Below are 26,431 nucleotides of genomic sequence, written 5' to 3' on the forward strand. Positions count from 1 at the left end.
CCTGCAATTAAATGAGATAGGTACTATTATAATCCACATTATCTTGGTTGAGGAAGCAGATGTTCTGAGTTGAGTTACTTACTCAAGGTCATTTAGCTAATAAACATTAGAGCCAAGATACCACATTTGTCTGCATCCAGGTCCTGCCTTCTTAAACGAACACATTTAATCACAGACACAATGAAGAAAGTTGAGATGTAGTATTAATCAATAGCCTGGATAAGACTAGCAAGCTCCATTTTGAGGCAAGGAGAGGTCAGTGAAGGAAGTAGTTTTCTGTTTTTGTGACTTAAAGCATGACAATAAATAGGCTTAAATGAAAGTTAGGTTGGAAGCAATTCAAATGAGTACTGGAGGCAATTGGGTATAGTGCTCCAAGAGTGCTCCCAATTTTTCGAATTCACCATTTTAATTACATTAAACTTCAATCTATGTTTGTTAGGTTAGGTACTATGCTGGTTACGGAGTTGCTTCTATCTTTGTGATCTTTCCTTTCTTTCCTTCCTTTCTTTCCTTCCTTTCTTCCCTTCCTTTCTTCCCTTCCTTTCTTCCTTTCCTTCCTTCCCTTCCCTTCCCTTCCCTTTCCTTCTTTTTTTCGACAGGGTTTTGTTCTGTTGGCCAGGTTGGAGTGCAGTGAAATGATCATGGCTCATTGCAATCTCTGCCTCTAGAGCTCAAGCAATCTTCCCACCTCAGTCCCCCAAGTAGCGGGGGCTACAGGCGCACACCACCATGCCTAACTGATTTTTTTTATTTTTTGTAGGGGCAAGGTTTCCCCATGTTGGCCAAACTGGTCTCCTACTCCTGAGCTCAAGCGATCTGCCTGCCTCAAACTCCCGAAGTGCTGGGATTCAGGGGGACCCACCATGTCTGGCTTATTTTTGTGACGTTTTAATTTTTAAAAAATTTTAATGTATTTTTTATTTTTATTTTTTTTTGAGATAGAGTTTTGTTCTGTAGCCCAGACTGGAGTGCAACGGCACAATCTCGGCTCACTGCAACCTCCGCCTCCTGGGTTCGAGTGATTCTCCTGCCTAAGCCTCCAGAGTAGCTGGGATTACAGGCCTGCACCACCACGCCTGACTAATTTTTGTTTTTTAGTAGAGACGGGGTTTCACCATGTTGGTCAGGCTGGTCTTGAACTCCTGACCTTGGGTGATCCACCTGCCTCGGCCTCCTAAAGTGCTAGGATTACAGGCATGAGCCACCGCGCCCAGCCTCTTTGTGATTTTTAAATGTCAATTTAACTTGATAAACTGGGTCTTTCTTTATCCATCATATGGAAATGTTACTAATTTCCCTTTTCCATAATCCCCTCAGTGGCATTTTTCTCTGCTCCTTGAAACTCAGACTGTGGGAGTGTTCGAGAAATGGGGAGCTCTCCAATAAAATCATGATTGTGTGCACCCTGAAATTTTCCCCGCTTACTTAACCATTCCGCAGTGCAACTTAGCACCTCAGGAGTATGTCATTGGAATAGCCACCCTCAGAGAGGGTCTGGCTGTAAACAGATACTAGGAGAGGTTATTTTTTTCTTCTCATAAATGATTTACCTTGATCAGGTCATAATAATATTAATTGAGGGGCCCATGAATGCTTGTCCTTCGTGCAAAGGTAATTGGAGAAAATTAAAAACGATAGTAAATGGCAAATGATATTTTAAAAATATTTTATTTTACCTGAAATCCTGCTTTGAGTCCCCCACAAATTGAAGTGCCGCTACTAGGTTTTTGAGGCAGGTTTGCAGTGATCTTTTGGTAAGTGTTCTCATCAATTATTTTTGTGAGATTATTTTGGATTTCAGCAGAACTGTCAAATGTGACCATCCCAACCAAGGATCCCTTTTCAATAATTTGAATCAAGTACAGTTCTGCTGCTTGATTCATTCGAAAGAGACGGTCTTCCTGTAAGAAAAAGGTGTGAATAACTCACAAGACTCTCCAAATCTTGATGGATTAATGAACGACAAATCATTTATAGGCCATAGATCATGATAATAATTGATTGGTTGTATTTTAAAATTTAGCTTCTTCATTTTATTTAAAAAATTTAAAGAAAATCTTAAAAATTCAGTTATATTTGAAAAAGCCTTAAAAATCCATACCTTTTTATTTAATGGTTTTACATTGAGGAATTTCTCCTAAAGAAATAATTTTAAAAATGCATACAAAGATGCTCATTTTAGTAATAGCAAGTGTAAATCTCCCAACTGTCCAACAACAGGGGATTTCTTGCCTAATTATAGTGTGGGCATGTTATACAAGCATTAAAAATTATGTCATGGAATCTTTTTTTTTGTGGGGAGTATTAAAGATATATTAAGTAAAAAAATCAGATTATAAAACATTATATAAAATATAATCATATTTTTGAGGAGGGAAAGCAAATACATTAGCAAAGAAAAGACTGAAGTATCATATTTTCAATGACAGAATTATGGATGATTTTCATTTTCTTGCTTGGCTGTAATTTTTCTAGTTAGAACTAAAAGTTAAGGAATAAAAATGATTCATAATCCAATACCTTAATATAACAACTGTTTTTTTTTTGAGATGGAGTCTTGCTCTGTCACCCAGGCTGGAGTGCAGTGGTGCAATCTTGGCTCACTGCAACCTCTGCCTCCAAGGTTCAAGCCATTCTCCTGCCTCAGCCTCCCAAGTAGCGGGGATTACACACATGTGTCACCACTCCCAGCTAATTTTTGTATTTTTAGTAGAGACAGGGTTTCCATGTTGGCCAGGCTGGTCTCGAACTCCTGACCTCAGGTGATCCACCAGCCTTGGCCTCCCAAAGTGCTGGGATTACAGATGTGAGCCACTGCACCCAGCCTACATTTTTCTGTTGGCATATTGTCGTCTAGTACTTATATATATATAATTATGTGCTAAAATTTATTAGAACATAAATACATATGTATGTTTGTTACTAGAACTGAACCTAAGATTGTATTTCCATCAGCTTAAATACTTAATACTTATATTTCTAGTAGCTTAAATACTTAAATAATTTAAGACAGTTAACCAAAAACTATCTTACTCTACTCATGCTTCCAGATTTATCAAGTACCAAACAGACTACACGCTGTTTGGACTGGAGCAATGAAAATGTAGGATGAGGTGGTGAATTTATTTCTGTCATGGGAGATAAATGCTGAAAATCTTCAGAGCTCATGATTACATCCCATGTGCTTCTGTGATTGCACATTTTGTTCTGTAGGTTTGGAGCTTCTTTATTGTGTGTTTTTTCAGTACAAAATTCAGTCACCTGGAAAAAAAAATCAATTAGAAGACAAGATTACAATAACTTGTGAGGCATCAAATATGTAGTTATCTGTCATACATAGCCTCCACAGATTTTATCTCCTGTTAAAAACTACTTTATAATCTAACATTCTGACATCCATTTGCATACTTGAATGGAACAGAAGCAAGGTAAAGCTATCAATATGTACTGGTAAAGATTTTTGCTGATTCTTTTGGCTATAGATAGAAACGTCAGTGGGGCATTGTGGCAGCTGGCATGACTGCTTATGTTAACTTTTTACTTTCCCTTCTAAACTTTGGGGGAGCTCAAGCCTTGAATTAAGTTTGAGGAAAAAGGGACAGGGCTTGTGATAATTTCTAGCTACCTCCTAAAAATGGTATAGAGAAAATGGCCTTCTTTAATTGTCTAGGTATGTTCCATATCATCATAGTTGATCAAAAAACTTGAGGACAGCTATTCTACAACCTGGATTGCTACTGGCTCTGGCAAATTTTGACATAAAGTAATACTCCTGAAAAAGGAATGAAAGTATAGGGAGAAAATGAGGAAATGTAATTATTTGTCTTTTAGAGGCAAGTGGTGAATTGTATCCAGTAATTCTGCCAATGAATATTTCATTACTATAGAATCTGTGAAAATGTTTTAAGTATTGAAAACGTAGTAACTTGGAAAAATGTGGTCTCCAAGAAGGAATTCATCTTGCTACTGCAAGATGAGCCTCAGCTTACAAGAAATATTTTTAGTAGTGTCATTTCATTATTTTAATGCCCTCCCAATGTAAAATATCCAGATGTAAGCTCAGAATTAGAAGAACTAAATTATTACATTTGAATACCTTTTATCTAAGTTTTATGAATTTGTTTTGTTTCTGATATGGCTGATACATTTCCCAAATGGGGTTATATTGGATGGGAGAAAAATGTAGTTTGCAATCAAAGCAGTGATTCATAACCAAGTCTTGCTAGTATGATGCCTATCAAACCTGGTTCCTCTTTCCCCTACCACTGCCAGTGCCTTTATTTGGGCCTCTTACTTACCTGTTGCCATGGCCTTCCAACTGGTCTCCATTGCCTCCACTATCAGCTCACTCTATCTCATCCTTTACAATTAGTAGGATTACCTTCCTGAAATAATTAAACTTACCACCAGTCTAAAACCGAGAGGATAAAACTCAAACACTTTAGCTCTGTATGTCCCCATTTTTTGTTTCAACCTCATTTCCTGCCTCTTACTCACCGTGTATTCTTTGCTTCTACCATACTGGATTTCTTTATATCCTTAAAATATGTCAGAAACTTTCATTAGGGTCTTTGCTAACCCAAATGCTAATTTCGTGCAAATCAGAAAAAGCACCACTTTCTCAAGTTCTTTTACTGTTATCTGCCAGAAAATTGTTCTAATAAATGTTAAAATCTTAATGACCATGATGCAAATAATTTAGGCAATGCTGAGCTTCCAGAATCATGAACAGCATTCCTGCCTTACTCCACTCTTTGCTTTTGTAAATCTGTTTCTTTGTATAGAATACGCTTCCCCTTCTCACTTTGGCAAATACATACTCACTTTTCTCAAATCCCAGCTCAAAACTCACTCTTCAGAAACTGTTTTCTGACTTCCAGTTGGCAATGGTTACTGCTTCATAACACTTGGGTCATATCTCTATGTGTCTTCCCACTTAATAATATATACTTATTTTATCATATCTCTTTCTCCCTAAACTGAGTTTCTCAAGAACAGTCATCTTTAATTATATCTGTGTTCCCAGTTCTTAATGCAGTAAATACTAGGCATGAAGTAAGAATCATAAATAATAAGGATGACTATTCAACATATTAGATCATATCTTTCGTAGCTCTGAATTCATGCCCTCAGTACAGATACTATGCAATATATTTATGTTATGATAATTAGAAGTTAGTGTTATTCTGGAAATGTAACCATTTTATCTCTGGGCCATGTCTTGTATAATTAGTTGCCCTCCATATTTCAGCTCCACAATCTTCTTCATTATTATTTATGTACCATGTAGGCAGCGTGAGTTATCTCCTGATAGTCAAATGCTTTTGGAATTTATAGTATGGATCAGGCAGTACATACAGTATTGTAGTTATCCTCTTCTGTCACATGATTTGATATCTATTTGTACGCATTGCTCCAGATTTAGCAGATAAAAGGGAACATTCCTGACTCAAGTGTCAAATGTAGTCAAGCCTTTTATCATTAATGCCCGAAGGTCCAAAGGAATTTTAAATTTTATCAGAGATACTACGCCTTTACAAACTTCTGTCTAAAGAACTGTTTTGGTATTGGTATATGAAAACACCAATCACTACCAACAAATACAGACGTTTATAAAGGCATATGGCATATACCTGTGAAAATTTGGTATGTAAAAATTTGCTTCTTTGAAGTAAGTTAGTCCCACTATTTAGAGGTAGTGTACTTTGTTTTGATTTGTTGTTTTTGATAAGTTTCATATATTTCATATTTTAAAATATTTTTATATGTTTAGAAATGTTCATTAGGTAAGTACAATATGTTTGGATTAATTAAGATTAGGCTTATCCATGGGAAGAAACAACTGGTTATTTTTCAAATATTTAACACATTTTAAAAATTAAAAATTTAAAGTTTATATTGCATTCAACTTGTGCTAAACACTATGATAATACTTTACATTAGCTCTTGTAAACCCAACATGAATGACTATGTGAAGTAGGTATTATAATTCCTATATGAAAGATAAGACAACTAAATCTCAGATTTAGCAGTTTGCCCACAGTGGACATAGCTTTAAAATGACAGACTGGGTTTTGATATCAGCTCTATCTGACTCCAAGACTCCAAGGTACCTATTCTTATGCACTAAGCTTTACATATTTAAACCAGATATTTCAGGTCAAACGTTAGTTTTCGACTTTTTTGTGGTGTGTTATTATTTAATTGGTTAGACACATTGGTAATTGTGACTTTTTTTTTCTTAAGTCTGTTCAGTGGAGGAAGAGCCCTATGTATTTTCACAATACCACTTTGCAATAGCTTGGCGTGCTTTAGTGTGAAGGTAATGGAAAATCTAAAATGTCAATCCTTTTCAAAGCTACATTATAAATTACTTTAGAAAAGTAGTATGGCTAACACTTAGAAAACAAATTAAAAGTAAGATTGTAACTCTATACAGAAGTCCACGGAAGTCAATGAAGGAAGAGATGTATTCTAAGAATTTATTGTGTGACTCCAGTGAGAAGGCTACAGTGCTACATTTGAATAAAAGAAATAGGTTAATAAGAAAAGATAGGGTAATTTCCAGAGACACCCTGATTCATGCCAGAGAAAATGACCTCTAATTAATTGCCTGAGTAATTTTCTGCCTTTCTATTGATACCCATAATTTCACAGTAGAAAATCCAGTTTCTCTAATTAATTTTTTTTCCCCATGGATTCTTTTGAGAGATTGGAAAAAAGGTACTTACAATATCAAGATTTTGCATAAACATAATGGATTCCTTGGCAGTCTGGGATCTGTTTGGGACAAATGTACATTTTGCTTCATACAGCCTCGTCTTTGGGTTACGTCTGCATGGTCGTTGTATACAGCTGCCCCCCTGGCATTCGTTCAAAACCATGTTAACACCAGTAATATGAGTGGAACATCTATGAGGAAAGAATTAGATTATATATGTATATGAAGACTTGGCAAATCATGAATGAAGACCAACATCCTAAAATTTTTCCTTCAGTGACAACTGCCATGGATCATGTACTAAACATTACATTTTGACAGAAATAGGCACAATATTCTACCTCAATTTGTAATCAGTTTCAATAGAAACAATGTTGTCAGTTCATATTTATTAAACATGCATTGATCATTGTGATCAATAAATCTATTATCCTTGTGACTTTGAGCTAAAGATGATAATTCCTAATCAGAGGGATGTTGTAAAGATTAGATGAGTTAAAAGGTACAGTGGAATTGCTTATTAATAGGAAAGGGAAAGTCAATATTATGCTTAAAATCCTTTTCAATTTCCATATGTGGTATTCACAGTTTTGTGTTTATAGCATTTTGTAATCTGTATTTTGAGAACCACTTCACTAAACTGGTGGAAGAAATAAAACTAAACCCTGCATGAAAAGGCTTGTGCCTTCAAGTCATTTGGTCCTTATGGTAAAAATAATTGTCCAGTCCCTGCCAGGGAATAGGGGGCAGGGTACAGGGACAGGATTCTAAAGTTTCTGTTTATATGCAGGATATCCTACCATTCTGTGTTAATGTTAAACTTCATGACATTAATCAATTTTAATGAATTTGTGCTGCAAGAATTTAGGGACATCGTGAGTCATATTTCCCAGAGGGTTAGTTCTTGAGTAAGCCTGAAAATTAAACTTACATATGACGAGACTTCACTGCTTGAAAGTGCCTGACACACAGTGGGAGCTCAATAAATGTTTTAGATACTTGTTTTTACTAATGTATCTATTTTTATGACTGATTATAAGGAAACTCATTTATTTTTCATGAATTTATAAAAAATTTGTTGTTCGATACATTCTTTGTTTAGCTTTTACTTTACGCCAGGTCCAAGACCAGAGGATTAAAAAAATGTGCAGTTCTTAAGAATGTTAAAGTCTAATGGGGAGAATAAAATTGTATAGACAATTACTGCCCAGCGACATACGTGTGAGAGAAGCCCATACATGCTGTAGGAGCATTCTTAAGGGAATTTAATCCCAAATGGAGGGAGAGGAAAGACATTTAAGTAAGAAATATTTAAACGGAATCTTAAAGGATGAACAGGCATTATTTGAGTAAGTGAGGAGTTGTGTGGGATGAGGTTGAAAGAAATGAATGTCCTGCACTGAGAGGAGCCCAGTGTCTGTGTGAAAAACTGCAGGAAGCTCAGTGGAGATCAAGCGAACAACACAATGGAGATGACGAGAGGCATTTTTCCATTACCCCTCTTTCCTCGAATACATTTTTCATCGCAAAGACTTATTTCCTATTACATAACTTCCATTGTTCTTCAATATTCTTTAAATACTCTATGTGCTTGATATTTTTAACTAAGTTTAAACATCTCATCTATTTGTAATAGTGCCTGCAGCACTTAGAGTTATATTTTTAAAAAATCAACTTACTACCTTATCCTTATGAAAAGTACTTTTTCTTTAAGATCAAGATTAAATGAAAAGTATAATACGATATTTACAAAGAAGCTCTAGCAGCCTAACTGATTTCAGTGAAACAGATTTACCTTAAAAAGTGATGAATCAAGTGTAGCAAAAGAGTGGGTAGGGTTGAATACCTATTCTCGGATATGTTGGGATTTAGGCTACAGCTTTTTCCTTTCTCCTCTGCCCATAACATGTTACAGCACAGTCCCTGTGAATACTGAAATTATTTCCTGTTTTTGATTCATCTTGATGCCAAGGTAGAATCTCTAGATTTAATTGGTGGCATACATGATGGGGCAGGTTGGATATTGCAATGAACTGTTTGAACATTCTCAGGTAGTTACCTGAGATAGCCTTTGTTTGCCTAGCATAGAAAATTAAAGAGTCATAAGTAAAACATTTTGAAAACAGGTTTGCTCAATACAATGATACCTTGTTGCTTCAATAGTGTTTCTTCTGGAAATATAGAATGGCTGGTCCACATTATACTCATCAAATACTCCCCACCGGAGATGGGCCCACTCATGGACAAATACTCTACCTGTGAGAGAATACTGCCACTTATACATTTATAGTTACAATATTTTAAGACAGTTTCCTTATATTTCTCTTAAACCTCTCCCCAACCTAATTGAGTCAAGGTACTCCAGAAATTGATGCCTTTTATTAGGCCAAAAAAGTTGAAATGAGTTGGTGCCAATAAATGATGCATTTTGTTGTTAAACACACACACACACACACACTCACACACGCACACACAGACACACGCACAAAGAAATATAATTAGGAACATAACTAGCATATTTTCAAGTAAAGGTATTATTTACTACCTATTTTTTTCTTCTTAGTTTTGTTTTCTTAAGCGACGGAATCTTGCTCTTGCTCTGTTGCCCAGACTAGAGTGCAGCGGCATGATCATAGCTCACTGCAGCCTCAAGCTCCTAGCCTCAAGTGATCCTCCTGTGTCAGCCTCTTAAGTAGCTGGGACTACAGGTATGCACTATCATGCCTGGCTAGTTTTTAAAATTTACTTTTAGTTTTTTAGAGACTGAAGGCTCACTCTGTTGTCCAGGCTGGTCTCTATCTCTTGGGCTCAAGTGATCCTCCCACCTCAGCCTCCTAAGTTGCTGGGATGACAAGTGTCAGCCACTGTGCCTGGCTTCTTTAAATTTTTTTTAAAAATACCATTAAACATAGTGTTATTTTTTTCCACCAGCGGAAATAAGAACAGAAGTACATCTTAGATATCTCTACCTCGAGGCCCATAAGTAAGCAAATTATTAGTCAACAAGAAGTTTGGAGTAAAATGTATATATTGTCCTTTATCTCCACATTGTCCATATTGAAGTGTATAGGGATCATCTCCATATTTCAGGTGAGGATCAGCAACTAAGACATCTGCCTAAAAAGCAAAAGAACAAACAAAAACAAATTCCAAGAGCAATAGAAACAAGAGATTTTAGAAAATAGGACTTTTTTCATATACATTAAGAAAAGTTATATTACTAATTACTAAATTAGTGATTAGTAATTGTTAAACAATTACAGATATTAAGTTTTTAAAAGCACAGGAGGAAAAAAGCAGTTTAGGAGTTAGATGAAATAGCCTACCTGGTCATATGATTCTTGTTTTGGGATTAAGTACTCAGATTTTGATTTCCAGGTTATTGGAACTAAAATGCTTACATTCCTGAAATAAGCTCTTCGTTTGGTGGCATGAAACAGGTAAGCAGATGCTTCAGTTACCATTTCCTGACAAAATTTAAAATACCTTGTGGTAATAATTTCACAGTGAAATGAATATAACAGTACATATAACTAGATGAAGCAAATCTAAGCCTCTTTTCCCCGAACATTTTGGGAAAACTAACTGAAAAATAGATTGAAGTTTTCTATAGTTCTTCAGTCTGTAAACTCCTTATTTTCACATGCTCAAAACCACCTTTTAAAATTTTTTACCTGCATTCAGCATGATGGGTTGGAGATGGAAATTAGGGTGCTGGGTGAGATGTCAAGGTGATTAAGACTGGGAGCCTGTTGGTAAAGTTGTTTATTTGATCAAACAGAGTTGCTTCTGGTTGTTTAGATAAATTGGGAGTTTAAAGTTTGGTAGATTATTGTAATTGATGTCAATTGAAAAAAAAATTTGCTAGATTTATTTTTGGTTATCTTCTCCTATGTAGTGTTTTCATAAAAGGCAAAGTTTTACCAAATAGAAATGAAAATAGAAATACATAGGTTTCATTGGCTTCAGATCCCAGTTTTGGCACTTATTGTGAGATTTTTACAAATCACTTCATTTATGCAAAGGTAGTAATTCTTGTTTTTGAATTCCTCATGGAGATATTGGGAGGATCAAAGAAGACAGTATATATTAAAGTGATAAGTATAAAGTGTTTTTTATTATACTGAATAATATAAATAAAGAAGGTACATCCATTAAAAATGTGTCATTTTTTCTTTAAGATACATATGACTTTTTACTTTTCCAGAGTTTGAACAAGTGTGAACAACTGAAAAAATGTATAGGATAAAACTCTAGGGCTTACGTGTAGATTAGTTAGCTAAACTTTATAAAAGTAACTTTATGAAGATAAAATTTGAGAATAATTTTCTACTTGCTGTAATGTCTTTCTGTTAGCTTAACTAGTTGAAAAAAAATATTAGTTCAGCCTTTTAATAATTCATTGGGGAATGGCCAATAGTCTTAACATATAATAAAACACATTTAAACTAAGCAGGTATTAATCTGACAGTTTAGATAAATGCTATATAAATGATAAATGCTGTTGAAGCAATTTTGGAAAGTTATCACTCAATGAATACCTACGCACCATGAGTTGAAAATACTTATTGAAATAAAAATATGTGGCTAATAAATTTTTCTCTTACCTTTATGTTTTGAATGAGTTTTTCATCTTCTGGTATACTGGGATTAATTGCAATGACAATGCCATCATATCCATTGTTATTTAAAGTTACCTGCGAGCTTTTCAATACAGGCAAGAGAAGCAAGGATAGGAAGAGAATCACCTTCAGACTGAACACCATTTTTGCACGTTGCAACAAACCTTTTGGAAATGTACAAAGGGCATTTATGTATCTGCTTAACTCAGGAATTTGCATCAAGACAAAAATATTTGCATAAAGTTAGTATAGTAAATTACTAAAATATCTTGGAGTTGCTAAGTAGCAATAGGGATTATGCTGAACACATTTATCATACTTTCTAAGACAGCTGGGGCATTAATATTCATTGGATTGAGTAATTCTTTTAGATTGTGTAGTTGTCATCATAATGGTGGGAGATCATAATTGTCATCATAATCACCATCAAATAGTATTAGAGATGGTATTTGTTTATAAAGAAGTACAATCTGGAGGGATGAGGAACTATAATTAAAAGAACCAGGAAACAGTAGATTAAAAGGCCTGGTTTAAAAAAAGAATAAAGGGATTGGAGTAGGAGTGGCAGTGGATTAAGGGTTTATATTCACTCTTTATGGGAGTAATATAAGCACAGTGGTTGGGAATAGCTAAAGGGAATTTTATTTTTATCTTTTACAATAACTAGTTGTATATTTATTTCAGTTTTCAGATAGCATTGAATGTTTTACATACATGTGTAACTGATACTTAATATGCTTCAATTAAGCTTTCTTTTTTGGATTGAATGCAAATCTTCCTTAGCTTGGAAGAGTTGTACTCAGCATTGTGAGCTGGCTCTGCAGTCAGATACATGTAAACCTGACTCTTGCCTTGGTCACTCAACAATCAAGTTATTCTTTGTAAGGGTTGTGTGGCTCTTTTTAAGGCTAATTTCTTTTCTGGGATATCAGACTAATTATGGAATGTTGGAAGAATTAAATGAGATAATCCATGGAAAGTACTCCATAAAAGACTTCTGTCACCTAGTAAGCATTCAAGACATAGTATCCATTATTGTTAAATATTATATATTATGAATACAAAGCTTGCTGTAAATTTTTGCCAATTAAATTCTATGTTTTCATTGTTATTTTATAAAACTTTAAAATATAGTCTTCCAGTGTTTAACAGGTGAACGAACTTGCCTGAGCTTGCCTGAGAAATGGTTAGAGGAAAAACTGTCAGAATGAAACTATAACCTTTTAAAAAATGCTCTTGATTATCTCCATCTATTGACAGTATCCTATCCTTGTTGGTTCAGTTTAGTGTGGCCTCACCTATAAAATCTTCCCAAATCATTTGCACTAAAAGTAATCTTACTTCCTTTGTACTTGTTTGAACCAGTATATTTATATACTACCTGTATAGCATTTGTTATTATTAATACATAGTATATCTCCCTACTAGATTGTAAACTCTTCTTTGGAAGAAAGAGATTATTTTTTTCTGAGTGTAACCTATCAATCTCAATTTCATTAACTGTTATATGAGGACAGTAATAGCTATCTAGAAGAAACGTTTTGAACATTAAATGAAATAACCTGTGGGAAAGCACCCATTATAAGTGCTGGTACATAAACCTCAATAAATTTATTTTTTTCTTTTCCTTATTCCTTATAATTCATATGAAAAATATGTGAGTGCTTCTATGTGCCAGGCCCGGTGCTCTGCTCTTTAGAGAGTACTGAAATGAGTAAAACACAGTCACTGCTTCCAAAGAACTTGACAATTTGTTGCATGGATTCGATTAGAATACAAAAAATTAAAATAGAAGATGAAGTAAGAAAAAATTCTGTAAGACAGCTACAAACACAGTGCCAGGAAGCCAAAAGTTGGGTAACAGTTTTTCTTTTAAAAAAGTTTTTTATTTCCATAGGTTTTTGGGGAACAGGTGGTAGTTGGTTACATGAGTAAGTTCTTGAGTGGTGATTTGTGAGATTTTGGTGCACCCATTACCCACGCAGTATATGCTGAACCCAATTTGTAGTCTTTTATCCCTCACCCCCTTTCCACCCTTTCCCCCTTTGTCCCCAAAGTCCATTGTGTCATTCCTATGCCTTTGTATCCTCATAGCTTAGCTCCCACTTATGAGTGAGAACATACGATGTTTGGTTTTCTATTCCTGAGTTACTTCACTTAGAATTAATAGCCTCCAGTCCCATCCAGGTTGCTGCAAATGCCATTAATTCATTCCTTTTTTTATGGCTGAGTCGTATTACATCATATATCTATGCCACATTTTCTTTATCTACTCGTTGATGGATGGGTATTTGGGCTGGTTTCACATTTTTGCAATTGTGAATTGTGCTTCTGTAAACGTGTGTGCAAGTATCTTTTTCATATAATGACTTTTTTCCTCTGGGTAGATACCCAGTAGTGGGATTGCTGGATCAAATGGTAGTTCTACTGTTAATTTTTAAAGGAATCTCCACACTGTTTTGTACTAGTTTACAAAACTAGTACTAGCGGTGGTACTAGTTTACATTCCCACCAGCAGTGTAAAAGTGTTTCCTTTTAATCACATCCACGCCCACATCTATTATTTTTTGATTTTTGATTATGGTCATTCTTGTGGGAGAGTAAGGTAGTATCATACTTCGGTTTTGATTTGCATCTCCCTGATCATTAGTGATGCTGAGCAGTTTTTCATATGTTTGTTGGCCATTTATGTATCTTTTGAGAATTGTTTATTCATGTCCTTAGCACAATTTTTGATGGGATTTTTTTTTTTCTTGTTAATTCGTTTGAGTTCATTGTAGATTCTGGATAGTAGTCCTTTGTCAGATGTATAAATTGTGAAGATTTTCTCCCACTCTGTGGGTTGTCTGTTTACTCTGCTGACTGTTCTTTTTGCCGTGCAAAAGTTCTTTAGTTTAATTAAGTCCCAGCTATTTATCTTTGTTTTTATTGCACTTGCTTTTGGGTTCCTTGTCATGAAATCCTTGCCTAAGCCAATGTCTAAAAGGGTTTTTCCGATGTCATCTTCTAGAATTTTTATAGTTTCAGGTCTTAGATTTAAGTCCTTGATCCATCTTGAGTTGATGTTTATATAAGGTGAGGGATGAGGATCCAGTTTCATTCTCCTACATCTGGCTTGCCAGTTATCACAGCACCATTTATTGAAAAGGGTATCCTTTCTCCACTTTATGTTTTTGTTTGCTTTGTTGAAGATCAGTTGGTTGTAAGTATTTGGGTTTATTTCTGGGTTCTTTATTCTGTTCCATTGGTCTATGTGCCTGTTTTTATACCAGTACCATGCTGTTTTGGTGACTATGGTCTTACAGTATAGCTTGAAATCAGGTAATGTGATGTCTTCAGATTTGTCCTTTTTGCTTAGTCTTGCTTTGGCTATGTGGGCTCTTTTTTGTTCCGTGTGAATTTCAGAATTGTTTTTTCTAGTTCTGTGAAAAATGATGGTGGTATTTTGATGGAAATTGCATTGAATTTGTAGGTTGCTTTTGGCAGTACAGTTATTTTCACAATATTGATTCTACCCATCCATGAGCACGGGATGTGTTTCCATTTGTTTGTGTCATTTATGATTTCTTTCAGCAGTGTTTTGTACTTTTTGTTATAGAGGTCTTTCACCTCCTTGGTTAGGTATATTTCTAAGTATTTTATTTTATTTTTTTGAAGCTCTTGTAAAGGAGTTTAGTTATTGATTTGATTCTCAGCTTGGTCACTGTTGGTGTATAGGACAGCTACTGATTTGTGTATATTAACTTTGTTTCCTGGAAGTTTGCTGAATTCTTTTATCAGTTTTAGGAGCTTTTTGGAGGAATCTTCAGGGTTTTCTAGGTCTACAATCACATCATCAGCAAACAGCAACTGTTTGACTTCCTCTTTACTGATTTGGATGCCCTTTATTTCTTTCTCCTGTCCGATTGCTCTGGCTACGATATGAATAGAAGTGGTTAGAGTGGGCATCCTTGTCTTGTTCCAGTTCTCAGAGGGAATGAATTCAACTTTTCCCCGTTCAGTACTATGTTGGCTGTGGGTTTGTCATAGATGGCTTTTATTACATTGAGGTATGCCCCTTGTATGCTGATTTTGCTGAAAGTTTCAATCATAAAGGCATGCTGGATTTTGTCAAATGTTTTTTCTGTGTCTATGGAGTAATCATGTGATTTTTGTTTTCAATTCTGTTTATGTGGTGTATCGCATTTATTGACTTGTGTATATTAAACCATCCCTGTATCCCTGGTATGAAACCCACTTGATCATGGTGGATTATCTTTTCGATATGTTGTTGGATTCAGTTAGCTAGTATTTTGTCAAAGATTTTTGCATCTATGTTCATCAGAGATATTGATCTGTAGTTTCCTTTTTTGGTTATGTTCTTTCTTGGTTTTGGTATTAGGAAGATACTGGCTTCATAGAATGCTGATGTCTTCAGCTACCAGGGTGAGTAGGGAAGGACCATCAGGTGGGGGCAGAGCTAGGTGTGTCTGAGCTTAGACTCTCCTTGGGTGGCTCTTGCTGCGGCTGCTGTGGGGGATGGAGCTGTGGTTCCCAGGTCAATGGAATGATGTTCTTAGGAGGATTATGGCTGCCTCTGCTGTGTCATTCAGGTTGTCAGAGAGTAGGGGAAAGCTAACACACAGGCTTCACCCAGCTGCCAAGCAACCCAGAAGGCTGGTCTCACTTCCATCGTGCCCCCAGGCCCCCAGAAGACACCAAGTCTGTTTCCAGGCAGTGGAAGAGCAGGACTGAGAACTTGCCCCAGGTTACTGGCCTCCCATGTGTGAAAGTAAGCAGGACTTTCGTGCCTTCCCACTTGAGGAGTCTGCACACTGGATTCACGCCCTCCCCAGAGTTCTGGCCAGGAGACTTTGTGTTTGGTTGGAATTGTTACAAAGTTCAGCTAGAGGTTTCCTTCTCCTTGTGGTCTTTTCCCAGTACCTCTGACAGCCCTTTCCAAGGACCTCTGTGGACAAGGCAGAAACGGCTCTCCAGGGGATCTAGAGAGGGTCTTCTCCTGCTGCTTCCTCTACCTCTGTATTTAGCTTGACTCTCTAAATTAACTCAGTTCCAGGTAAGGCCAGAATCTTCTCCCATGATCCAGACCTTCAGGTTCCCCAGTGAGGGTGTGTGTTTGCAGATGGACAATCCTCCTTCCCACTTCCACAGCTTGGGCACTCACTGTATTTGGGGTGTCTCCTGGCTCCTGCAGGAGCAATCTGCTTCCTTCAGAGGGTCTGTGGGTTCTCTCAGCTTTTCTGGTTTATTCCTGCAGTAGTTTTGGAGCAGAAGTTCACAATGCAAGTCTCTGTTTGTGGGGGAGGTGCAGTCTAGTCCTGCCTCCTATCCATCATGATCCCTTAGTTTTTCCTCCTGTAGCTTACTAAGCTTTTTAAAGATAATTATTTTGAATTCTTTTTAGGCAATTCATATATCTCTATTTCTTTGGGGTCAGCCACTGGAGCTTTATTATTATTATTTTGGTGGTATATTTCCTTGATTTTTTATGTTCTTTGAAGCCTTGCCTTGTTGCCTTCTCATTTGAAGAAGGAGTAAACTTCTCAAGTCTTTGATTACTGGCGTTGGGAGAGAACAATCTGCACCATTCAGCCTGGCTAGAGATCTGGAGGTGTCCCAGACCATTTCAATTGATGTATCCCCCTACTGTTTTTATTCCCTCTTGGGGGGTAGTGTCAGGATTGTATGCTTTCCCTTGATCCCATAAAACCAGGCCAGGAAGTGAGAACTTTCCATTTACTTCTCCTAGTGTAACACTAAAGGTCCTTGCCTTTAGTCAGGCCAAAGAATTGGTGTGGCAGCTGCCCGCAGCGAGTGATAGAGACACGGACTGATAGAAAAAACTGTAGGCTTTACTGGGCAACGTGAAAGTACAAAGCTTCCACAGCGTGGAAGGGGTCCCGAATGGGTAGCCAGAGTTAGATTATGCAGTTGCCTTTTAAACTCTTTAAGGTGGAGGGAAGATGTTACCAGAGTGAGAAACAAAGGCAGTAAGTTATTGTGTGACATGTCTTAGAACATTTCCTTTTGAGGAAAACCAGAATTGCTGCTTAGGTTTTATGTACTTTATGACCTTGCGGCGGCATGGCAAAGGAGACAGGATTTTATAGGATTTTACAAAGTGTGTTTACAAGGAATTGGAATTGGGAGCATAGGTAAAGTCTGCTGGTCACAGAGAAATGGGCAGTTAACATCCTTTTTAGTTTTGGGGAAGGGGGAAGAGAGGACACAGGGAAGCTTATAGCAAAATTTTCACTGTTTATAGCTTTCTTGGGGGAAGAAAACACATGCACATATCTGGGTGTTAGGAATATTTTAAGCAGGTATCTTCAATATTATTCATCCAGGACCAAAGTAAGTCTGAATGCAGGAAATGAGTGAGTTTCACAGCTTTCTGAGCCCCTACTTGATCCAGGAAGCCCAGCTGGCACCTCCTCTCACTAGGGCTGTGATCTGGAGTGATCAAAGTTGTGTACCTTCTCCAAGTTTAGCAGAGTTGAGCCATCTGTTGATATCTGTGCACTGTCTTTGCAGGCTCATGTTTGCCATCTTCAGGGGAGCACATGTACTGTCTGCAGGGGAACCTGGGGTGCCATCTGTGGAGGAGCGCAAGGTGCTGGTGATGGTGGTGGTGGTGGGAGTGTGTGCATGGAGTGCTGTGACATGTCAGTCAATTTGGGGGTTCAAATGTGATACACCCCCACAGAGTTCATGGGTGGTGTCTACAGGCCAGCCAGTAACATCTGTGGCCAATTATTGAGATCTGTGTGCCCACTGCTTTGAGCTTCTGCTCCTTTTCACTGCTTCTTGCTGCCAGATAATTCAGTTGTGCTAATCCCCTCAGTGTTCTGGATGGGACAAGATAGAACTGGGTTTCTTGGATTCAACCTTCAATGCTGGGAGAGCTGGGTGCTCACTTTGCCCTCATTTCCACCTGTGGGAGAAATCATCAACCAAGGGGTTCTTCCTTGGCACTCAGCTGTGCCATCTTGTGTAGGGGGTGATGTGCATAAAATGTAACTGTTCTTACCTACTTTAATGCACATATTATTGAATTATTTTTGCTCCACCATGATTCTAGAACGTCTCAGCTAGACTCCTGAGCTCCTGAAAGGTATTCTTATCCATGGGTGGTTGTAAAGTTGGTGCTTCTCTGGGGAGTTGAGGGTTGGCACCTTCTATCCCACTATCTTGCTGCTGTCACTCTCTAGATAGAATTTTATGTGTCTTTTTATCTTTAGCACAAAGCACAGGATTTGGTACATGAACATTTAATATACATATGTCGATGGCCTTTATAATTATAATGAATGCTCAAAATATTCTAAAGGAGTTAAGTTTATGAACAAGTATTTATCTAGTGCCTGTGAGTCACTATTCCAGCATTGAAAATAAAGTAATTTGCAAGTTGGATAGTTTCCTGACCTCGAACTCGAGGTGTTTATATTCTAGTGGGAATAATAAACATAGAAAGCCTCAATCAAGAAGTGACATTTAGCTTGAGGCTTGAGTGATGAGAAGGAGTTATCAGTGTGAATATCTAGGGAAAGGATATTCTAGGCAGAAAAGCAGCAAGTATAAGGTCCCTGAGAGAAAAATGAGCTTTCATATTTGAGTGAAATAATGATGGCCAGTGTGGCTGAAATGCAATGCAGGAGGGAGGTGAAGACAGAAAGATAAGCAGAGGCTAGATCACATAGAGCTTTGAAAGTCATGGAAAGGAGCTGAACTTTAAGTATAACGGGAAGACATTAAAAGGGTCTTAAGAGAGACGGTGCTATAACCTGATATGTGCTTCAGGATAATAACCTTGTGAAGAAAAGGTGGTAGAGGCCAAGAACTGGGTCAGGAAAATCAGTTAGGAAGTTCTTTTAATAGTTCATATAGAAGTCATGGTGGCTTAGGCTACAGTTATACAATGGAAAAGGTGAAGAATTGATTTTGAATTTGTTTTGGAGGTAGTGCTGTTAGGACTTGATTTGGTGTGATGTGTGAGAAGAAGATAACTCTTACATTTTTTACCTTAGCCTTGAATGTATGATACTATTGTTCACTGAGATGAGACAGGCTAGGAGGAGAAGGGCTGGAGTAGTCGATTTTTTGAGAAATTAAATAAAAACGTATTATTGGCATTGCCAAGATATAGATCATTAACAAACTTGACAAGAAGAAACCTTATAGGAACAGGTCTAGAAGAGAATGGACAGTGATAAAGCAGGATGGTGAATATAGACAAATCTTTTCAAGGGATTTTGCTGCAAAGAGAAACAGAAATGGGCAGTAGCTGAGAGAGGTAGTTTAAGATAGGAACTATTGTAGCAACTATAATGATGGGAATGATCCACTGGAGAACAACATTTGATGATGTAGGGCTAAAGAGAGGACATTATGGGAAAGAATTTGGAACATTTGAAATAGGTGAGAAGGCAGAGCATGTCAATACATATGGAGAAGGTTGAGAAATTCATGGTGGGAAATGTACTTATTTTGTCGTCAGGAGGCAGATATCAGGAAGTTTTCTACTGTCATGTGATACCTTATTCTGCTTATTTTTCAATCTGTTTCTCATGATATCTGCTTTTCCAATTTTCTGTCTGATGTATGCCAGAAGGTAAGTTCAAAAGATTCCCAGTGGTAATTTCTTTGTTGGGCTTTATGTATAGTATGTTTAAGGTGATGTTTCCTAATCATAAGTCTATTAATTCTAAATAGAAAAAGAGCTAGATACCATATATATAAATGTGATTACACTAATGATAACAACTCAAATTTAAATTGCATTTTTTCCAAACTTGACCTCTAGTTTTTCTTCAAGTCTAAGTAGTTTTCCCTGAAAGAGTCTAGGTACGTCTTGCAGGTGCATATCTGAAATAACATAAGCTAAATCCTTCCTCTCCTTGATCTTCTTTGTCCTCAGAGTCACCGGAGGTGAGTTTTATCATAACCACTGTGACTAGCATACACTTCTACATGCTGATGTCCTTGCCAAGGGGTTGTCTACAGAAGCTGTCAAATCTTGAGGTACCTGGAAAGGATATAGCCTAAGGCCACACTTTGAACTCTCCTATTCCCTCACCCTATTTATGAAAAGTGGGCTGTGCCTTGAGATATTTTTTTTTTTAGAGATTCAATTTATCTGTTGAAATTCTTCATTTTTTCATCAATTTCTTTAACATATTTATAATTTTTTTCTTAATTATGGTTCATATTTTCCCAGTTCACATGTCTCCCATTTAAAAAATTACATGCACTGATATTGACATTTTAAAATTTATATGCTTAAACCTAATTGCTTTAAAAATAATTATAGAGATTCAAGTAAGTATTATTTCTTCCCAGGAAAAGTGTGCCCTTTCTTTGTGAGGAGTCAAGCTGAGTCAGTGCTGAGTTGCAGCTTTAGGTAGTTTCAGTTCATGTCTAGTTTCAAATATCTAGAGAGTGTTACCTGTTCTGTGTGTATTACAGGGCTCACCCTCTAAAAGGATTTTGAGACCTAAGCACTTTAAGACTTTTTGCTTTCCACCCCAGCCACCAGCCTATTGTGCTGCTGCTTACTCAACAAAAGTCTCATGGAGAGAACTGATAGGTAGGCAGGATTACCTCTGCAGTTGGGGCTCCTATAGATTCCAATCCGTTACATCAGTGTGCATGGTTGTTAAAAGTTCTGCTGGCTTTGCCTTACTTCAGCAGAGTTCCTCTGCTTAAAACACACCCTATCTTTAATGCCCATGCCTCCTATAGGAACAGTTTTCCCTTTTTGAAATTTAGTTTCCTTAGATTTATATATATCTATAGTTTATTCTCTCCCTTCTCTGAACACCGACTCACTCATTTTAACATTTAAATAAATTATATATAGTTTATAGGCAAACTATTTATAAACTATATATAACTATTTATATATAGTTTACATATAAACTATATATATAAATAGCTAATTTAAATGTTAAAATAAGTGAGTTGGTGTGCAGAGAAGAGAGAGAAATGAACTTGGACTCAGGGAAGGGTTAAGAATATATGACTGAAATTAAGGCAAAATTGGTTAATGAGTACAAAAATGCCGTTTAAATAGAAGGAATGAATTATTTAATAGTACTATCGAGAAATTATACTTAACATTAATTTATTACATAATTCCAAAAGCTAGGAGAGAAGAATTATAGTGTTCTCAACACAAAAGATAAATGTTTGAGGTAATGGATATCCCTATTACTCTGATTTGATCATTACACATTGTATACATGTATCAAAATATCACATGTACCTCAAAAATATATACAACTATGATATATCAATAAAAAATTCAAAAACATCCTAAAAACATCAAGAAGGCCTAAATACTGGATACCTAATTTTGTGCTATGGAAAACAGCATGAGAAGAGAGTAGAAACATTAAATAAATGAATTTGCAGAGTAAAGAATTTGTTTAGATACCATTGTAAGTCCCTGTAAGATTCTAGTGGAGTTAACCTCACTCAATGGCAGTTTTCCATTTTCACATATTTAATAAAGAGTCTGAAAACTTTCCAGTCTTATACAGTCTTGTGTTCATATCTAATTATTCATATCAGATACACAGTAATTACTGGAATCATAAAAAAAAAACTGGTCCTAGAACCCAAAAGTTTACTGTTAATTATTGTTTTCTGATAAGATTTATGTAACTTTAATCATAAAGTTCATGATATAGTTTGGCTCTGTGTCCCCACCCAAATCTCATCTTGAATTGTAATCCGAACTGTAATCCCCATGTGTTGAGGGAGGGACCTAATGGGAGGTGACTGGATCATGGGGGCAGTTTCCCCTGTGCTGTGCTAGTGATAGTGAGTTCTCATAAGATCTGATGGTTTTAAAAGCGGCACTTCCTCCTTCGTTCTCTCTTTCCTGCTGCCTTGTGAAGAAGGTGACAGCTTCCCCTTTCTCAGTGATTGCAAGTTTTCTTAGACCTCCCCACCCATACAGAACTGTGAGTCAATTAACCCTCTTTTGTTCATAAATTACTCAGTCTCAGGTAGTAACTTTATAGCAGTTTGAAAATGGACTAATACAGTTCATGAACTTTGATTTAGAACTGGAGTGACTTGTTAAACTCCTATAAAGATATAATGCTTGGACTGGTAAGTATAAAGGCCTGTATAAAAGTAAATTTATCGTATTTACCTGTACTCCACAGCCTCTCATCCACCATATTTTGAATTTGAAGATATGTAGAGAGGAGAACAAATTTTGTTTGTTAACATGATTTATAACTTTTAAATATTTAAATGTATGTTCCTTGTGCCACATTGTTCCATTTGTACACAAATGTTAGGACTGTGCCTCTTAGCCTTATTTTTCACTATGTTCATGCCACTTTATGCTGCTATACTTTAGTTTCTCCCTGTTCCCAGCATGCCCAGCTCTTTTTTTTTTTTAAGATGGTTGTGCCTTTGTCCTTATCATTCCCTCTTTCTGTAATGCCCTTTCTCTTTTGCTGCCTGGTAGAATCTCTCACATTCTTCAAAATTCAACTAAAATGCTGCTTCTTGGGAAGCCCACCTGACCAATTAGTCTTTCCCTCCTCTGTGATTCTACAGACATTTTTAGTTGTATGTATTATATCACCTACAATAGTGAGCTTTGGAAAACAAGTTCTTACTGTGTTATTCCCAGTTACCTTATGATAAAGTCTAAAATCCTTAGCGAGACTTGCAAGGACCCCACCTTATCACAGCCCGCATACTTAATCCTTCAGTCTAATCTGGTCAGATTATTCTATTTCTCAACTGCTTGAGGCTCTCTTCTCAGACTTTTTACACGTGCTGTTCCTTTTGCCTTGGGCATTATTTTCTACACTCTTAGTGACTCTCTACTCATTTCTTCTTTAAATTTTTAGCTAAAAATTTACTTCCTCTGAGAAACTTTCTATGACTCCTTGATTATGCTAGCTCTCCCTGATATAAAAGTGCCCATAGCATCCTATATGTTGCACTTGAATGGTATATTCTATCTTTTATTAATCCACCTATCAGTACTATCTATTAATGCTATCTTTTCCTTTGAATTTCATGAGTATGTCTGTCTTGTTCACAGTTATATCTCCATGACTTAAGCATGTATCAGTTACCTCAAAGACATTGGCTAAGTATTTCTTGATAGAATGAATGGAAGGATGAATTCAAAGCTTCATGAGAGAAGGCTTCCCACTCATCTCATTCTCCAAGTGCTTATATAATGCCAGGTATGGAGTGTGTACTGAATGCTATCATTAAATTTCATTTTTATAAACATGTTTCCTTTATGACTTACTTGCAGTTTAATACTCAGAATTTTCAAGTAAAGTTGGGTCAATTTTACTCTTTAAAGTACTTGTATGTTTTCTGTATTTAACTGTAATACTTCATGAAATATTTAGGATTTTTATGGACCTCCCGATCATTATTGTCATACAACTTTGTTGTATCCTGCTAAGTTTAGAGACCTCTCCCCATCCACGGCTCTAGCTAGATACATTCTCTCCCTAAGGTGTTTCATCCAATCTGTAGTTGTAAATACCATTTATAGGCCGATAACTCTCAGACTTGATGTGTACCTGAAATTCCAGATTGACATAACCTATTATCTACTGAACATCTTTACTTGGATGGCTAACGGGTATCCCAAACATGACATATATTAAATAGAGCATTAAAATTTATCTCCTTATTAACAATAATAAATACTTATTCTGTAAGGAAGAGATGGAATGATATTTGGTTATAGTAAAAAAGTAACAACAGATTTTACTAATCTCATAGATCAATGTCAGCTTCTTACCAGAGCATACACCTGTAAAAGCTGGCCAAGGAGTCTGGGTGCGGTGGCTCGTGCCTGTAATCCCAGCACTTTGAGAGGCCGAGACAGGTGGATCACAAGGTCAGGAGTTCGAGACCAACCTGGCCAACATGGTGAAACCCTGTCTCTACTAAAGATACAAAAACACAATTAGCCAGGCATGGTGCCCCATGCCTGTAATCCCAGCTATTCAGGAGGCTGAGGCAGGAGAATTACTTGAACTCAGGAGGTGGAGGTTGCAGTGAGCCGAGATCACACCACTGCACTCCAGCCTGAGCGACAGGGCAAAACTCTGTCTCAAAAAAAAAAGTTGGCCAAAGGAGCAACAGCCTCACTCCAATGACCACACTTTTATGGCCATCAATCCTATGATTAATCAATCTTTAAACACTCCCTCTTAAGTGTTTTTCATTATTTTGAATATTTTATGTTTCCTCAAATCAAATATATCAGTAGTTTGTTTTCTTCAGAGTCTTCGCCTAGAAACACAGCTCTTCTTTATCTAGCACACACAAAAAGTCAGATTTTGCTTTCAGATACATAATGGAAGCCTCTTCCTTTAACAACCTACAAACACAATCCTTCTCCAGTTTTCCTCGTCTCAGTATGGCATCACCATCTTTGAGTCTTCTCTTGAATTTACATAGCACATCTTATATATCAGTTTATTATGGCAGCTGTATTTTCAAAATATGCTCTGAATCTATCTTCTAGAGCATAATGGTTAATTCTGTGAATTGAACCCAGACTATGAGCTTTTTCACAAGTTACTTAAGCTTCTTGTACCTTAGAGTTATAATAGTACCTATTTCATAGGATTTAATGAATCACTACCTGAAAAATACACAGAATAGTTCCTGGCATCTAATAAATGCTATCTACACATTAACCGTTATCATTGTGACTAACACCCTAATCCAAGCTGCTGTTATCTCTGCAATAGCATCTTATTTAGCAACCTGCTTTCACCTTGCCTGGCCAAAATCCAATTTCATCATGACAGCCAGAATGATATTTTTAGAAAATCAACTTTATTAAAGTGTACCTTATATACAAAAAATCAATTTAAAGCATATTTTTCTGTAAATTTTGAAAAATTATGTACCTATGTAACTATGGTCACAGTTAAGATACAGAACATTTCCATTATGCCAAACTGTTCACTTGTATCCCTTTTTAATCAATCCTTCTTCCCTATCCCCAGTCTCAGGCAACCACTAATCTAATTTCTGTCACTATTGATTAGTTTATACTTATTATAATTTCTTTTTTCTTTTTTGATTTTTTATTTATTTGTTTTTGAGGTGGAGTCTTGCTTTGTCACCAGGCTGGAGTGCAGTGGTGCGATCTTGGCTCACTGCAACCTCCACGTCCTGGGTTCAAGCAATTCTCCTGCCTCAGCCTCCTGAGTAGCTGGGACTATAGGAGCATGCCACCACGCCTAGCTAATTTGTATATTTTTACTAGAGACGGGGTTTCACCATGTTGGCCAGGATGGTCTCGATCTCTTGACCCCATGATCCGCCTGCCTCAGTCTCCCAAAGTGCTGGGATTACAAGCGTGAGCCACCTTGCCCGGCCTTAGAATTTCATATAAATGGAATTGTACAGTATGTATTCTTTAATGTCTGGTTCCTTTCATTCAGCATAATGTTTTTGAGATTCATCCATATTATTGCATGTATCAGTAGTTCATTACTATTTATCATTAAACAGCATTTCACTGCATGAATGCGATTTCACTTTGCTTATCCATTCACCAATTGGTGAACATTTAGTTTTCCTTTTACTTTTTTTGGTTATTACTAATAAAGCTACAATGAATATTTGCGTACAAGTCTTTTAATGGACATATTTTCATTTTTTTCAGGTAATTTTAGGAATGGAATTGTAGAGTAGAATACCAAATATATGTATAACTTTATGAGAAATTGCTGTTTCCAAAGTAGTTTTACTATTTTACACTCCTATCAGCAATGTATGAAAGTTCCAATTGATCCATACCTCTGCCTAATTTTCGTATTGCCAGTCTTTTAAATGTTATACAATGTAATGGCTACACAGCACTTTTACATTGTGGTTTTAATTTATATTTCTCTGATGACGAATTATTTTGAAAATCTTTTCATTTGATTGTTAGCTATTTGCATATCTTTCCCCCTCCTCCCCGATGCAGTCTTGTAGTCTCACCTAGGCTGGAGTGCAATGGTGTGATCTTGGCTCACTGCAACCTCTGCCTCCAAGGTTCATGCGATTCTCCTGCCTCAGCTTC

General features: G+C 36.6%; 1 protein-coding gene across 6 annotated transcripts in view; it reads right to left on the minus strand.

Annotated features, from left to right (window-relative positions):
• Window positions 1–26,431, minus strand: part of LOC105482781 (calcium-activated chloride channel regulator 1-like) — a 41,057-nt gene that overhangs the window by 10,682 nt on the left and 3,944 nt on the right. Inside the window, exons 1-8 of one of the 6 annotated variants that reach the window (XM_071085771.1) lie at window positions 26,164–26,173; window positions 11,332–11,510; window positions 10,051–10,191; window positions 9,694–9,841; window positions 8,872–8,980; window positions 6,735–6,915; window positions 3,037–3,264; window positions 1,680–1,904 (exon numbers count right to left, since the gene is read on the minus strand). In XM_071085771.1, coding sequence (XP_070941872.1) covers window positions 1,680–1,904; window positions 3,037–3,264; window positions 6,735–6,915; window positions 8,872–8,980; window positions 9,694–9,841; window positions 10,051–10,191; window positions 11,332–11,490 — 1,191 coding nt within the window. In that variant the 5' untranslated portion in view covers window positions 11,491–11,510; window positions 26,164–26,173. Of the gene's footprint in view, window positions 1–1,679; window positions 1,905–3,036; window positions 3,265–6,734; window positions 6,916–8,871; window positions 8,981–9,693; window positions 9,842–10,050; window positions 10,192–11,331; window positions 11,511–20,791; window positions 20,909–20,946; window positions 20,961–22,507; window positions 22,551–24,142; window positions 24,177–26,163; window positions 26,174–26,431 lie in introns of those variants that run through there. The other 5 variants (XM_011743119.2, XM_011743115.2, XM_071085738.1 and 2 more) reach the window with 5 other exon arrangements.

Source organism: Macaca nemestrina, chromosome 1 (assembly GCF_043159975.1).
Source record: "Macaca nemestrina isolate mMacNem1 chromosome 1, mMacNem.hap1, whole genome shotgun sequence".
Taxonomy (NCBI): Eukaryota; Metazoa; Chordata; class Mammalia; order Primates; family Cercopithecidae; genus Macaca; species Macaca nemestrina.